Source organism: Megalops cyprinoides, chromosome 16 (genome assembly GCF_013368585.1).
Source record: "Megalops cyprinoides isolate fMegCyp1 chromosome 16, fMegCyp1.pri, whole genome shotgun sequence".
Lineage (NCBI taxonomy): Eukaryota > Metazoa > Chordata > Actinopteri > Elopiformes > Megalopidae > Megalops > Megalops cyprinoides.
The window spans coordinates 5627858-5642793 of record NC_050598.1 but is presented as its reverse complement, the minus strand read 5'-3'; the positions used below and the strand labels follow the sequence as shown (position 1 = coordinate 5642793).

The 14936-nt window shown below is 45.0% G+C and overlaps 1 protein-coding gene across 2 annotated transcripts in view; it reads right to left on the bottom strand.

The window, feature by feature from the left end:
• Positions 1–5248: 5248 nt before the first annotated feature.
• slc16a13 (solute carrier family 16 member 13) overlaps positions 5249–14936 on the bottom strand; it is a 40376-nt gene continuing 30688 nt past the window's right edge. For both annotated transcript variants that reach the window (XM_036547622.1, XM_036547623.1), the window contains exons 4-7: positions 14618–14761; positions 13607–13863; positions 9456–9993; positions 5249–9154 (exon numbers count right to left, since the gene is read on the bottom strand). In XM_036547622.1, the coding sequence (XP_036403515.1) occupies positions 8820–9154; positions 9456–9993; positions 13607–13863; positions 14618–14761 (1274 nt within the window). In that variant the 3' untranslated portion in view covers positions 5249–8819. The remainder of the gene's footprint in view (positions 9155–9455; positions 9994–13606; positions 13864–14617; positions 14762–14936) is intronic.

The following is a 14936-nucleotide window of genomic DNA, read 5'->3' as shown; positions in this document are numbered from 1 at the left end:
GCATTTGAAAGGGGCAATTATTTTGCTAAACTGACTGTGACTAACAATAGATAAATAACTTTGCCAGCCCTACAGGTCCCAGTTTCACAGCTGAGTTGAGGGGAATTTTCTCGCTTTCTATAATCTCTTTCACAAACCATACATTCATGGCAGAACACATAGAATGCCCCTAGTATTTATTCATTCCCCTGATTAAGTAGGAACAAAAAGACATGACGTAACAGAACAAAATGTACATAGGATTTTCTCTTTTTTTTTGTTTAAAAGAAATTGCACTTTAATCTCAACAGCACTGTGGAGAGAAAATCCATGTTGTTCCCAAATAATGGATTTTATTCCAGAAAACATCAAGGTCACTTTTATTTACACATAATCTTTTAAGTGAAATACAACAACAACAAAAATCTACACAAAAATTCTGCATTTTACAATTTCAGTGAAAGTTTCAGAATTTATACCAAGATATCCAAGGGCTTTGTGTTTCCCCAGGGTATAAAAGGAGGGTAGATATTCATCAGTAGTCTTTGTTGCCATGGTTATAGTCAGAGAGCACTCTGAAGAGTGCAGGTAAATGGTCATTGACCACAAATTGGGAGATGGTCATAAAAGAATTCACAAAAATCAGAATCTGCCACTTTCCAGTGTAGAGTCCATTAAGAAGGATAGTGTCCATTTAAGGCTAATGGTATAATGGCAGCCAGTCCAGGAAGAGAGTGCAAGTGTATGTGGAAATGAGGTTAAATGATACTGTTGCATATTTGCTAAAGCAAGTCATGTTACACAACCTTACCAGTCACATTTCACGCCTGACAACATGTCTGGTGACAACCATGCTCTGAACTTAGATACTGAATGTGACAAGCCAGAGCAATCAAAAACAGAGCAGGTGATTTACTGACTCAGGTATCATGGAGCAGGAATCTGTCATTCTGAGAGCAACACTCCATCCTGCTGTAGGGGGTGGAGTATGTATATTTACATTGATATCATTCATGTAGGACACCCTCATCCAACTATCATATCATCCATATTTTACCTCATATGCAGATTCACACATAAACCATCAATAGAACTTAGCACTTCAGGTCAAACAACTGGCTAGCAGATACAGAAATAGTTGGGACCTGGGAGTCAAACCAGCAGCTTTTGGGTTGCAAAGCTTGTCTTTTGCCACTACACCTCACTACCTCTCACCACCCTTTCCTCCCCCAACTACTGCCTAAAAAGGGGGCCACCTTCATGGTGAGATCAACTCAAAGCATCTGGGCTGAAAACACCATAGCTGTGAGCATCCAGTTGGTAAAGTAAGCACTATGACCCAAATAGGGGACATACACCCTGGACCCTCAGATTGCATGTCTGACACTTGATACTACCAGCTGAGCTATCCAGCCATCCAGGGTTTACTGACTCAGTTCTCACCTCTTGTAAAGCTCTTGGAATAAGGCAGGCTAGACGTAGAGCAAAACCCTGCCGTCAGATTACATAACTTTCTCAAAGGTGCAATGGAACCTTTTTATCACATCAAGAATTAAGTCTTGTCATCTTCCATCATCCGTGGCTTTTACTGGCATGAATTGGATCACTTGTGCTGAGCAGCCAGCCAATAATGGTGAATCAGGAGATAATGAAGCTAATTAATTGACAAATTATAGTATGAGTATGGTATGAACATCTCATACTACACACATAATTTGATAATCTGTGCATACCATGGATCCCAAACAGAAGACCCTTTCATGGTTAAGTGGATAAAAAAGTAAAAAGGGTAAATTAGCTGTAAGTAGACAATCCACACAATGAACACATCCTTTCACCTGCTGTTCTTGGACAGCATTCCCTTTAACATGGTATCAGTGTCCTGAAAATGTCAGCTGCTTGTACAAATATAGTGAGCAGTAACACTAGGTTGCTTAAATCAATGAAATGATACAGTACTGTACTAACTTTACTGTGCTACTCTGTACTTGTATTAGAGGTAAAGAAACAACCTCTGTAGCTGATGTGACTGTCAGTTAACTTCTTTGAGCTCACAATGTTTTTTTAAGTTTGTGTTGTGAGAAACCAGTTTGCTGAGGTGATGAGTGGATGGAAAACGAATTGTCTGCTCGTTCGTTGTCTAACCTGCTCTATATATATATATATATATATATATATATATATATATATATATATATATATATATATATACAGAAACTACTTCTTGTAAATGTTTGTTCTAAATGGGAAAAGTAGCCTACATTTCTTTCTGAAATATATAAACATGATAATTATAACGCTAAAATATGCACAAACAGCTTTTTATTTATACTGGCACAAGCACATCTCCAGAAGCACATTGGTTTCTGAGGGAAATTATGGGAGACTCACTGGAGTGATGTAAACAGGACGGGAAAATCTCTCAAATGAATTCTAACTTTACTGCTTGCTGCGAAGGACCTTTGTCCATAATTTACCCTAACCCTTGTCATAACCACGAGACCAGACATCATAGGAATGTAATTCACAAAGAGAGCTATTATCATTATCATCAAACACTCCAATAATCGAACAAAAAATTACGGTTTGAAACTAAATACTTAAGTTCCCCATTTGTGAATAATTTCATTGCATCGTGTCAACCTCTACATAATGCTGGTAAGACAATGACGCAGGAGCTCACCCGTTGAAACGCGAGGGTTTGTTGGTGATAGCTGATCTGCGCCAGGATCCACATGCACCCACAAAATTACAACTTCCTTACAACTTCTCTTTTTTTAACACTTTCTTATTATTTGAGGGAAAAACGCCAACATTCCCACTGAATTCCTCAATAGCGAGACAACACAGTTATATCCAGTGAAACTCTTAGGCTTAAAAGCAGAGTTCCAAATTTAGGGTTAAAACGGACGTTTATTGATGAATGTCCTTGTGCTAAATTAGTTTTCATTCTTTCTTTAAAATATTTTAAGGTGTTCTGTATGTTTATAGAACTATTAATTTACTAAATAAAAGTGAAAAAAACAAAGTGACTAAAACATCACTCATATGACTCGTTAAACATTTTTGTCCCCATTAAAATCTGCTACATACAACGTGACGGCTCATTATTTCGTAATATAATAGACAACGTAGGATGTCCAGTTCCTCAGCTCTGTTTCGTTAATTGAACTCACGACTATAACGCGAGTAGGCAGCGTATCCATGCACTGACATTAAGGCATTCGGCAAAACTGCACTTTTTTCCCAAAATATTTTATGCTCAAGGTGCTTCAGTCATTGCCGCCACACACACACGCTGTATGCAAATTTCCAGCTTTTTATTACTTACGTGCCACTCCACTCCGAGCGCATTACATGCTGCGAGTGAGCCCAAAATGACAGTGTAGACAGTTGACTCTTATATCAGTGTTTTGTAAGCAGAGTGTGGGCCTACTCATTTACAGTAGTTGTACAATACATCGACAGTTATATTCCCAGTGGCGCAACGTATTCTTAAATATCACACTTCCCACTTCCCACTTCACACACCCCTTGAAGTCGGCATTTACACGATTACCTCCTCTGTAGGTAAATATCCACCTATACTTACATAATTTAAAGTTAGGTTACAAATACATCAAAAAAACCCTATATAACCATCGTAAATAGATTTTTAACTCGGCATTTACTACAGCAACTGTTTTTTTTTCAGTTGGACTGTAGTAATGCAGGTGGTTGTCTGTATGTCAAAGTTGAACTGCGTTGTCGTCCTCACGAGCACCCAGGACCCCAACTGCCCACCTGACTGTTTTTGCTGGAAACATTACTATTCCCTGAAGGTAAATGAGTAGCTCTCAAGAACAGTTGGCCAACCCCTGGCCTCATAGGTTCTCAAAGCCAGACTTGTTTATTGTCCAAGCTGACCCTTGCCTTAGTCAGTCATGAACTGAATGACCCTTTCGTGTGACTTGAGTTCCAAAATCACAAAAGCACTATATGCGCTAATACTCTGACTGGGTCATTACTGAACTGACAGTTGGTGATGGAGGTCTTACTGTAAACATGAATTATTGAGAGATGCAGAAATTATGTTATAAAAATTAGGAGATTAAGCAGCGTTGTGACATTTTCCATCTAAATACTCAGCACTGTACTGCATTAGTTCCGTTCACTGCTTGCCCAGATGGCCGTGTCAGAACAGACTGAAAACTCATTATTACAGGGAGTAGGATCAGATTCTCAGATCTCTCAACTAGCACTCAGACACACAGACTTGTTTGTGCATCCTATAATTTCTCTTTTATAATACATCAGAATTCAGTACAATGAAAATGTATGCTGTATATCAGAAAAAAATGAAAGGTAAAAAGAAAAACAATTTCAAACAGAACTGGAAATACACACCTCCACAATACAAGGCAATCGTGGTTTGTTATGTATGACAGGCAGTGAATGACACAAGTGCTGTCATTTGTAAACAGTGATTTCCTCTCCACTGGCATTGTGAATAAACCCACAGCAAGTTCATTTATGCAAGCCGAAGAACCCCTCCAGCAGGTGCTGGGTTAAGACTATCAGGGCCTCTGCTCTCTCTCTCACTCTTTGCAAATTCAGTTGTGCTTTATTGGCAAGACAAACTAAAAACAGTACCCTCAAAGCAGTCCCACGCGGTGCAATACAGAACATGAATGTATATACCAACTCTAAATCACTCACTCACTCTCTCTGTCTCTCTCTCCCCCATCTGTCCCCTCTCTGGCAGTGTACTGCAGGATCTGTTTGGTAAGCTTTGCGGGTCATGATAAGTTGGTGTCGGTCTCTTGAGCTGAAATTCAAATTCACAGTGCACAGTTCCTCATTTGCACAAATGATATTTCTGCATACATTACCAGAGGTGAAAATTCGAAGCAAATTAAGAACAGAATACAAAACAAGTTGGTCAGGAAAAACAACACATGCATCCTGTTGCCACAGCCATTAGCAACCAGATGTTACACAAAATAATGACCATACTAAGTCCATGAGTTTATTTGTGCGTACAGAGTCATTATCCAGCGCTCCAAAGACTTGGACAATGTGTGATACACTGAGCAGCTTTACAAATTATTGTTTACTTAACTTTTTCCTCTTAGATTTACAGTATTTTTGCCATGTAAGAGAATATCACTCCACCTCCCCTGACTCATAGAGACCACACAGGAAGACTGCACCGTGGTCATGATTTCCTGTGACCTGCCACGCTTGACAGACAGGCTGTGATCGCCAAGTCAGGCGCCTCTCTGGGGGGGGGGGGGGTCAGAGGGAGTGCAGGGGCTGGAGACTGTGCGCCACGGGGACCTGACCTTTGACCCTGGATTCAACCCATCCGTGGGCCACTGAGATCAGCACATCAGGCCTTCAGAGTGTGAGTCAGAGGGTGGGGGCCAACAGTACTCATTCCCCCACTCCCCACAGCTCACTTTCAAAGCACCTTCTATCTCAGTCACACTTTCCACAGACAGCATTTACAATGTAATGGAACAACTTTATGACTTTGGGCGTTGATAATTCCACCAGGGGCACCTTGCCCGGGTAATGTCAAAGGAGTGGACAGAGCTCCCTCATTGCTCAATATGCACTAGTTGGCAGGAAACACTGCAAATAAGGGGATGTACTGGAGAATGTAGGGTAATCCCTAATTTCACTTTATGCTCCATTTCACACTACTGGGCACACAAAGTACGTGGGAAGCCAGGAGCTCAGAGTGGGAAAAGGGCACCTGCTATGGGGTTCAGAGGAACAGTTCTTTAGAACAGCTTGCTTTTCCCTGCAGACTCTCTTACCCCCAGTGGATTAAACAGCCTGCCTTTAAAGTATCAAATACTAATTAAACACTTGGAAATACACCAATTGACTTGGGATCCTGGTCTGGATTGGCATGCAAGGTAAGCAATGCCCTCCCACATCCCCCCTATCCCCCGTGACCTGAACACTGCAAACTTCGAGTCACCAGCCCTGTCCCACAAAACACTTATGTCCTGCTGCCCCTAAAATTCTTCATCCTTTCATTTTGGAAACGTGGCACCTGGAAAAACCCGCAGCTGTAGCACTTTGCTGACATATCTTTTTGCTGAATCTGTACTGAGACCGCTCCTGGGGGCACCTGTGTCGGTGCTGAGGAGGTGTCTGGGATTTGGGGCAGCAGTATGGCACAGTGGTACAGAGCAGGACCCATAACCCAAAGGTCACCCAACAGGGCCACTGCTGTGGTGCCCTTTGGTGAGGTGCTTAACCATATTTCCCTCAGTACACCAAGAGGGTAAATGGATAGCATATAAGACTTATAACAACGTACATTGGTCTGGATAGGTGTGTCTGCGAAGAAAAATGTAGTAATATAGAGAACATTCCCCAAAGCAACATGAACCCTGTTGTGTAGGCAGTACATTGAGTTCTGTCATTATACAATTTTACTTCAAAATTCTGTTAAACTGACAACACTGCAGCAGAACTCAATGTTTCCTTTCAAAGCAGATATTTCCCACTGATATCATCTTTCACCGGAGGCCTCTTTCAGCTTCAGGATGCATTCCACGTTTGAGCAAAAATGACCAACTGCTTTCACTGTTTGCCAATCTGCAACCGTGAACAGCAACAGCCAGAATTCACAGATTTAATGCTAACTAATCCAAGACTGATATTAATGGTGAGATGCCGGGCTTAAAGCATTTATTATTATATTTAATGCTAGCAACCTATGGGAGTTACTAGCATGTGGCTTTAGAAAACAAATTGATGTTAAAACGGTTTGGACATCAAGTGAGAGTCTGACTGCCTGTGTCGGTCATATGCATGGGCAAGTGCATCCTTTGCAGACCAGCTGATGTTACATTGTCTTTGGCACATACTTTCAAACTAAACTACAATGCTTCTAACAGAAATGACAGTGACAGCCTATATTATCCAATGAGGACCTGGCCAGTGCACACACCAAACGCATGGGCCAAATGTAGTCGCTTTTGCTAGGATTGGGAATGCAAAACATTTGCTAGCTAGTCTGTGCACTTTGCACTTTGTACACCAAGTTGGCAGTTAAAATATGGAGGAGGGGGCAGCTAAGGGACACTGAGGCAGTAGCAGCGAGCTAAAACTTCATCTAGACATATTAGCAGAATATGGCTTTAAAAACATCCCAGTACTGCAGGGCTTTTGGTACAAATAACATGACAGGAATTACATGAAGGTACCCGAGCACCGGCAGAACAAAGTGATACCATGACGGTGCTCTCAGCTCCCTTGGGACACGGCTGAGCTGTGCTGTGATGTGTGAATTAAGGCACTCGGTTCTCGGAACGTGCAGTAACCCTCTCACTGCCAGTCACGGCCACGTAGGCCCGAACAAGAGGATTCCATGGACCGCACCCCCCCACTGACCACAAGTGGTCTTGGGGGGTGTATTATTTATGGCTTTAGGGTCACCACTGACAAATAGATCCAGACCCCGTCCTAGTCGCTGCTATTTGTCTGTAGCTGTATGGTGCTTATAGGTGTAATATGTAGTATTTCAATACAATAATGTCAATGTTTAGTGTAATGAAATTTGACAGCAGAATATGCCACTGCACGGTTGCCATGGTTCTGAGCTCGGGGCAAGGATTACACGGGCGTCTGGTGCAGCACTCCGTCGGTGAACATCAATGCAGTGTTTATTTGGTCCAACGGTTGGAAAGATCATAAATGACACCTGCCTGCCATTTGGTGCTCAAAGGAGCCGGTCGGCTCGGGCTGAGTTGCAGGTCAAGATCACCCAGAAGCGAACTCATTAAGAGCTCTTTGTGCAAACTCTGTGGTGCCAGCTGGAACCGCTCACTGCATTTCAACAGTCATCACGCCAACGCGCACAGACACGATGACGACAGCACCCCATCGGCCTTCGTGGCTGAGGAAGTGGTGGCAAAACAAAGAAAAATGGTGACAGTGCAGCCACAGATATTCCACTATGACCAGATATTCAGCTCTTGCTCTCCATCCATCCTCCTTCGAAGAGCTTCTGACTAGTAACAGGAGGGTTCTGGGGCTGTCTGAACTGCTATGCTTACTATGGATGTGTTCTTTTAGACCACAACCCTTCATAAATATTCAAATTGAGCTCACGAATCAGAACACTTGTTGCTTCAACAATAGCAGACACAGAAATTTCAGTATGCCATGCCAGCTATCTTGTCCATGTTTGGGAATCTGTGGTACAGCATCTACATAAACCAAAAGTCTTATAATTGTGGATCAGCCAATTGGTTGTTAAGCCTAAGGTGACTGCATGCTGATAAATGCGACATCTTTACACACTGTCGTTCTTGTAAAAGCCGGAAGTCTTTCATAGATAGTGGTATTGTGCTGTGCATTGCACGGTATGGTATAATAGGTGAATTGGAGGGCTGATGTTTCATTAGTGTAGTCACTTCTCTCTCTCTCTGAATTCCCACAGTTCATCTGTTTTTTTGATATCCCTCTACTTCTAAAATGTTACATGTTTTTTGGTGAAAGGTAAAATAAAATGTGTTAAATGAGCTTGTATGCCTCTGTGGTGGTGACCCTGTGAACCAAAGAGCATGATTCTGTTTTGTTTTTTCCACCTAACACCACCAAACACTACCTGATTTAGTTTTACACCGCACAGCTGTTCTGCGGTGCAGTCTGGGGCCGGCTAGGATAGCCAGGGTTGTCAACACACCTGGTGTCAATCATTCACGTTCCATTCACCATCTGTCTCCTTAGAGACGCACCAAGCTCACACCATTGCTGCCCAGCCACTGGACACCCATTAAGCAGCAACCTGAACAGCCTATCAGATGCCATACAGATGATAACAACACCACCAATCAGCAGTTCGTGTCAACCTCAGGTGTGGGCGTGGTCAGGCGGGGAGTCTGCCCCTCTGGCTGGCAGTTCTGACAGTCACTGTGGATGGGCTCAGAGGGGGGCCCAAGTCCTGGTTTGTGGTGCTTGTCAGAGGGGGTGGGGGGAGGGGAGGGGGCGGAGTTGTTCAGCAGCCCGGATTCGGGACTCTGGCTCTGCTTCTGGTGTTGTGGGGATGGAGGCGGGCTGCAGGAGCAGAAGTGAGGCAGGGTCATTATCACCACGGTGCCCATCAGGATGAACCCGCCCGCCACCAGGAAGGAGGCCGTGTAGCTGCCGGTCTGGTCCCTCAGCCAGCCTGTGCAGAGAGGGAGGGACATATTAAAAACAGCAAACAGAAGCACATCACGAAGTATTACTGTGACACGAAAGACTACAAAATGAAGAGAGAGAGAGAGGAATATTAAAGACTGCAGAGAGAGGGGCAACATTAAACACTACTGAAAGTCAGAGAGGGGTGATATGCAGAGAGAAGTGGACAGGGGTGATATTAAAGACCTCACAAAGAAGGGGAGAGGGCAATAAGTGAAACTGCAGAGAGAGTCAGAGAGGGGCGATATTAAAGACTGGAGACAATGAGCCGGGGCGCATTCTCTCACCTGACAGCGGTGCCCCCAGCAGGCCGCCCAGGCTCTCGATGAGCTGCAGCAGCCCCAGGGCGCCCAGCATGCGCGGCATGCCCACGATCTCCGGCACCACGGAGAAGACCAGCGGCGTCATGGCGCCGGCGCAGAAGCCGTAGACCAGGCTGATGAGCAGCAGGCCGGCGTAGGAGCCCTGCGCAGAGCCCAGCGGCAGCAGCACCATGAAGGCGCCCGTCAGGCCCGTCCACACCGTCAGCATGTGCGGCAGCCGCAGCCGGCCCAGGTCCGACAGCCAGCCCGACACCACGCGGCCCACCAGGTCCGTCACGCCGGTGGCCGAGATGACGAAGGCCGCCTGGTACTCGGAGAAGCCCGCGTGGCGGCTGTGGGCCACCAGGTGGACGTAAGGCACGAAGTAGCCCGAGTTGAAGAAGGTGATGGCCAGGCCGTAGGTGAGGAAGGCGCGCTTGCACAGCAGTGACAGCTCGAGGTAGACCAGCGCACGTCTGAGGAAGGAGCGGCAGGAGGCCTTCCGCCCGCTGTCACTCTCAACCTTGTGGTGTGTGTGAGAGAGAGGGAGGGAGGGAGAGAGAGGAGGGGGAGAGAGAGTGTATAGAGATGAGGAGAGTGTGTGTGAGAGAGGGAGAGAGCGGGGGGGGAGTGGGGGGGAGAGGGAAAGACAGGGAGAGAGGAGGGAGAGAGGGAGAAAGAGGAGGGAGAGGGGGAGAGAGGGAGGAGGGAGAGAGAGGGAGAGACAGGGAGAAAAGAAGAGAAGGAAAGAGAGGGAAAGAGAGATGGAGAGCGAGGGAGAGAGAGGGATGGGGAAGAGAGGAAAAGAGAAAGAGAATTGCATAATTATTCACTCTAAACTGTCATTGAATACCATTAATATTATCATTACCTTATGTTTATTTTCTCGCAATCCTGCCTTGGCAAAGGAATATGTGTACATTTGCTAGGCCAACAAAGCAAACTGAATTGAACTGAATTATATTGGGAGAGAGGGATTACACCATAACATGCTTTGGAGATACTGTGTGAGACTTCATGCAAATTCTCTTCTGTAGAGAGATATTAGATATGCTCCCCCTTAGTGCACTGGTGCCGAAAGCCTTTAACCAGGTAGCCATTAATGACATTTAATACATATAACCAGCTTCACCGGCACCTCTCCAATTATCTAAAGAAATGCTTTTAAACTAAACCAAAGATCCACACATCCGTGCTTTGAACTTCAGGGCATAAGAGAATGCTGTGTCCTGTTAAGGCACATACAGACTCGAAGGTCACAGGCGTAAGTGCTGGCTCAGGCTACAACACGCTAACCTGTGACCCACAGGAAACACATCAGAAAGAACGGCCTCAGCACTGGCCCTCACTCGTGATCTTTTTCACTCCTTTTTCACATTTTTGCGTTGTGGTTTTTCTCCACATAAATGCAGAAACGAACCTGCAAAGAGAGATCTTTTATACATAATAGTCTGACTCCTGCAGTCTTTGACATTGTGCAGACAGCAATTCTCTCTTCATTATTGTTTAATTTGAGCTCCACATGCCTGGAGGAGGAGACCTGTTAAATTTTAGGTTCAGAAAAAAAGCTACTTCTATCTTATATATCCACCTGGAAGTATACATGAAATACACATCTTCCTGTCTGTGTATTTACTGCAGCAAGGAATGAGGTGAGTAGACTTCAGGCAAAATCTAGATATCAAACGCTAGATGTGTTTAAAAAGAAATTTTCGCTTGGACATGATTTGTTACATATAGTAACAGCAAGCAGAGCTGTAGAGTGTGATTGTCAGGGCTCCGCCCCCTTAGGTGTGGTGTTTTGTTTTTTCCCTGTCCATGTGCTTTTTGTTTTCCTTGTGTTCCAGACCCACGCCGCTCCCCTCCTGGTCTCCGCCCACCTGATTGCCCCATCACCTTCACCTGCCTGCCTGCCCACCTGCATCCCATCTCCTCATCAGCCCAGCCCCATTTCTACCCTGCTTGTTCCTGTCTTGTTTGCTAGTTCGTCTCAGCGTTTCTGTACCTGTTTCGTCCCTGCCGGTTTTCTCGATTCCGTTATTACCGTGTTTGACTCTGCCTGCTCTTCGTCTTCGTTTTTCTGCCTGCAGTCTTGTCCCGTTGCCTGATCACCTGCCTGCCTGGTTCCTGACCCTGCCTGCTCCTGTTCCCGACCATGTTTTTGTCCACGGACTGCCTTCCGGTTTTCGACCTTGCCTGCTTTTGATTTGAATCTTGCCTGATGTTATCAATAAACCCGACTGGAATCTGAAGCTCTCTTGGTCTGCAACTGAGTCCTTATCTGAGCCGTTACAGTGACATTTGCTGATATTTCTTTGGTAAACTAAGCTACGTTATGAAACATGGTGTTAAGAGTGTGCTTCATCATATATATTCTCACTAACACTTGTGATCTATTATTAATCAATAGACATGAATTTCCGTACAATAAAAATGTGGTTGCTGATAAGGACACAGGGGTACTGGCTTGGAGTCTGATGAAGGGACCACATCTGGCCATGAGGCTGAGGTTGGTGACCCCCCTCCCTTCCCCCATCCATATGGACATGGTAAACAGGTAAAAAAGGTGGAGATGGGTGGATGGATACTGTGAACAGCTGACACAAATAAGCGATAGGTGAGATTTTTCTGTGTGTGGATGAGACTGGTTTGTCTAAGTTGGGTTAACTGCATAGGGACTGTTAGAAAACTCTCCTCCGGAGTCTTCATTTGGAACTTGGTTAACGTACATATTATAACGTTAACATATAATAGTGTTAAAGAAACAATGTTCAGGTTACTTCATGAACGTATGTTAGTTTATCTTAGGAATACACTGACCTTCACAATGCAATCTTTACCAATGACATGTGACCTGTATCTTCCAGATCATGTTCATTGAGTCAGCAAACTTGCTAGCACTGCAGGTTGCAAGAGCTGGCTTTCCACCAGATTAAATACACTGTTACCAAATCCACTCAGGGATCTGTTTCACCAGCAGGGGAGAACACAGGGAAAGTTAACCAATGCGCAAAGCAAACTGAAACAAAGAAAGAGCAACACATCTCAACTTCCTCACACAGATGAGAAGTGCTCTTTCTGGCCTCACACCAAATGGCTGTCCTCCATATGAGAGTTTCTTATAGACACTGCTTAGAGGAGAAAAGATTTTTCTACAGTGCAGGCTTGGTCATTTTCAGGAGGGAGGTCATCTCCTGGGATTTCCAGTGACCTCATTTAGGAAATGTGTGTTTTCCTTAGTGTGTTTTCCTCACATACCGAGGTCCACACTGTCTCTGCCGAGCCCCTCGCATAACACTCATGGCACTGTTCTGCAGTGGTATGGATTTACAATGAAAATAACTTCTCCTTCCCACATACTGAGACTGGCTACAGTAACCCAACACAGGCTAGCCAGCAGAAATGTGAATGTAGGTTTCATAAGGATTACAGTCTCGGTGTATGGAGGGGGGATGGGACCCATGGAGAACAGTTTTTCAACATTATAATCATGTTCTATTCCATGCTGTCGTAACAAAACAAAGAGCAGTGTGACAAACCCAACTGGTACAAAATGCTATTTTTTAATGCTGAGCAGCCCCTTCCCCTGCCTCTTGTATGGTGGACTTGTTTGTCCACCTTTTATTTTTGGATACCTCTGAATGGTAAACCAATATTCCACAAAATTTTTTTAGAATTTATTAAACATTCTCTTACCTTGAACGCAGCTAATTTTGTGGTGTTCTCTTTTTCTGAAAATTCCACCCAAAGTCTTGCATTTCTCCTTGTCTGATTGGGTGCTGAAAGCTTGACTGCGGACAGCTATTTGCCTGTGGAGACTGAGCTTGCCTCCGGCAAATGTCCCAGAACACATCCTCTCTGGTTATGCTGAATACTGATCAATCCACCTCTTTCATAACCTTAATTTGCTACAGACCAATACCTTTCTTGACATTTTTTTTAACTTTGTTGAAATAAAAGTACAGGTCAGGGAGAGTTTCTCCCTCCTGGAGGATTGCCGCAGGAGACATGGAGAAACAGCAAGGCTTTGGTGTTCACAAAAATCCCTCTGATATTAGCTACGTTCAAGAAGAGAACGCGTTTAACACCGCATACATTTTTCTGTCCAGTAACAAGTCTTAGATTGAGGGAGGTACCTGCTCCATGGTTTTGGGGGCTTCCAGGGGCCGAATGAGGGCCCCGCAGGCCACCATGTTGAGGCTGAGGCCCCCCAGGATGAGCAGTGCGCCCCGCCAGGCGTACAGCTCCACCAGCAGCTGGAAGAGGGGCGAGAAGGCGAAGGAGGACAGCCCCACGCCCGTGAATCCCAGGGCCATGGCAAGCGAGCGGCGGCGAGTGAAGTACTGCATGACAGAGGCCACGGTGGGGGTGAAGACCAGGGCCCAGCCTGAGCCTGTGAGGACAGAGGGCAACCGTCAAGTGCACTGAGAGTGGTGTATGCTGCACTAGAGTGGTGTGTGCTGCACTAGAGTGGTGTATACTGCACTAGAGTGGTGTATGCTGCACTAGAGTGGTGTATGCTCCAACAGAGTGGTGTATGCTGCAATAGAGTGGTGTATGCTGCACTAGATTGGTGTATACTGCACTAGAGTGGTGTATGCTGCACAAGAGGGGTTGTATGCTGCACTAGAGTGGTGTATACAGTATTAGAGTGGTATATGCTGCATTAGAGTTGTGTATACTACATTAGAGTGGTGTATACTGAATTAGAGGGGGGCATACTGCACTAGAGTGGTGTATGCTGCACTAGAGTGGTGTGTGCTGCAACAGAGTGGTGTTTGCCACATTTGAGGTATACACTTCAAAAGAGCAGCGTGTACTGCACTAGAGTGGTGTATACTGCAATAGAGTGGTATATGTATTTGAGGGACATAATACTGCATTAGAGAGCTGTTATACAGCATAAGAGTGGTGTATATTGTATCAGAGTGGTAGGGAGGAGGTGGTTAAGGATAGGTCAGTTCTGCGCAGGGCTGTGGATGAGGAGCTGTGGGTCACTTGGATAAAGAAAAGGTGCAAAGGACTGTGGGATAGTGGAGGATACAGAGGGTGTATGTGTATTTGTATATGTGCAGAAAGAACAGGTTGGCAAAACAATGATTGTGTGTGTGTGAGTGTGCATGTTTATGTGTGTAAGAAGCTGTTACCTGTGATGAGGCCCATGGTGAGGTAAAGGTGTATCAGGGAGGTGGCCTGGGAGGCCAGGATGAGGCCAAGGCCGGACAGAAAGCCGCCCATCATCACCACTGGCCGCGCCCCATATGCATTACATAGAGCTGTACCCACTGGACCTGAAGACCCAAACGTACACATGTACACACACACACAAACCATGTAAACATGCCAGAACACAAACATGCATTGATCTCTGTCTCTCTCATCCTTATCATGCCTGCATATTCACTTCTACTTAACCATGCCCATAACCATAACCATTGTTTACATTATTGTCACGCAGGTCAATCT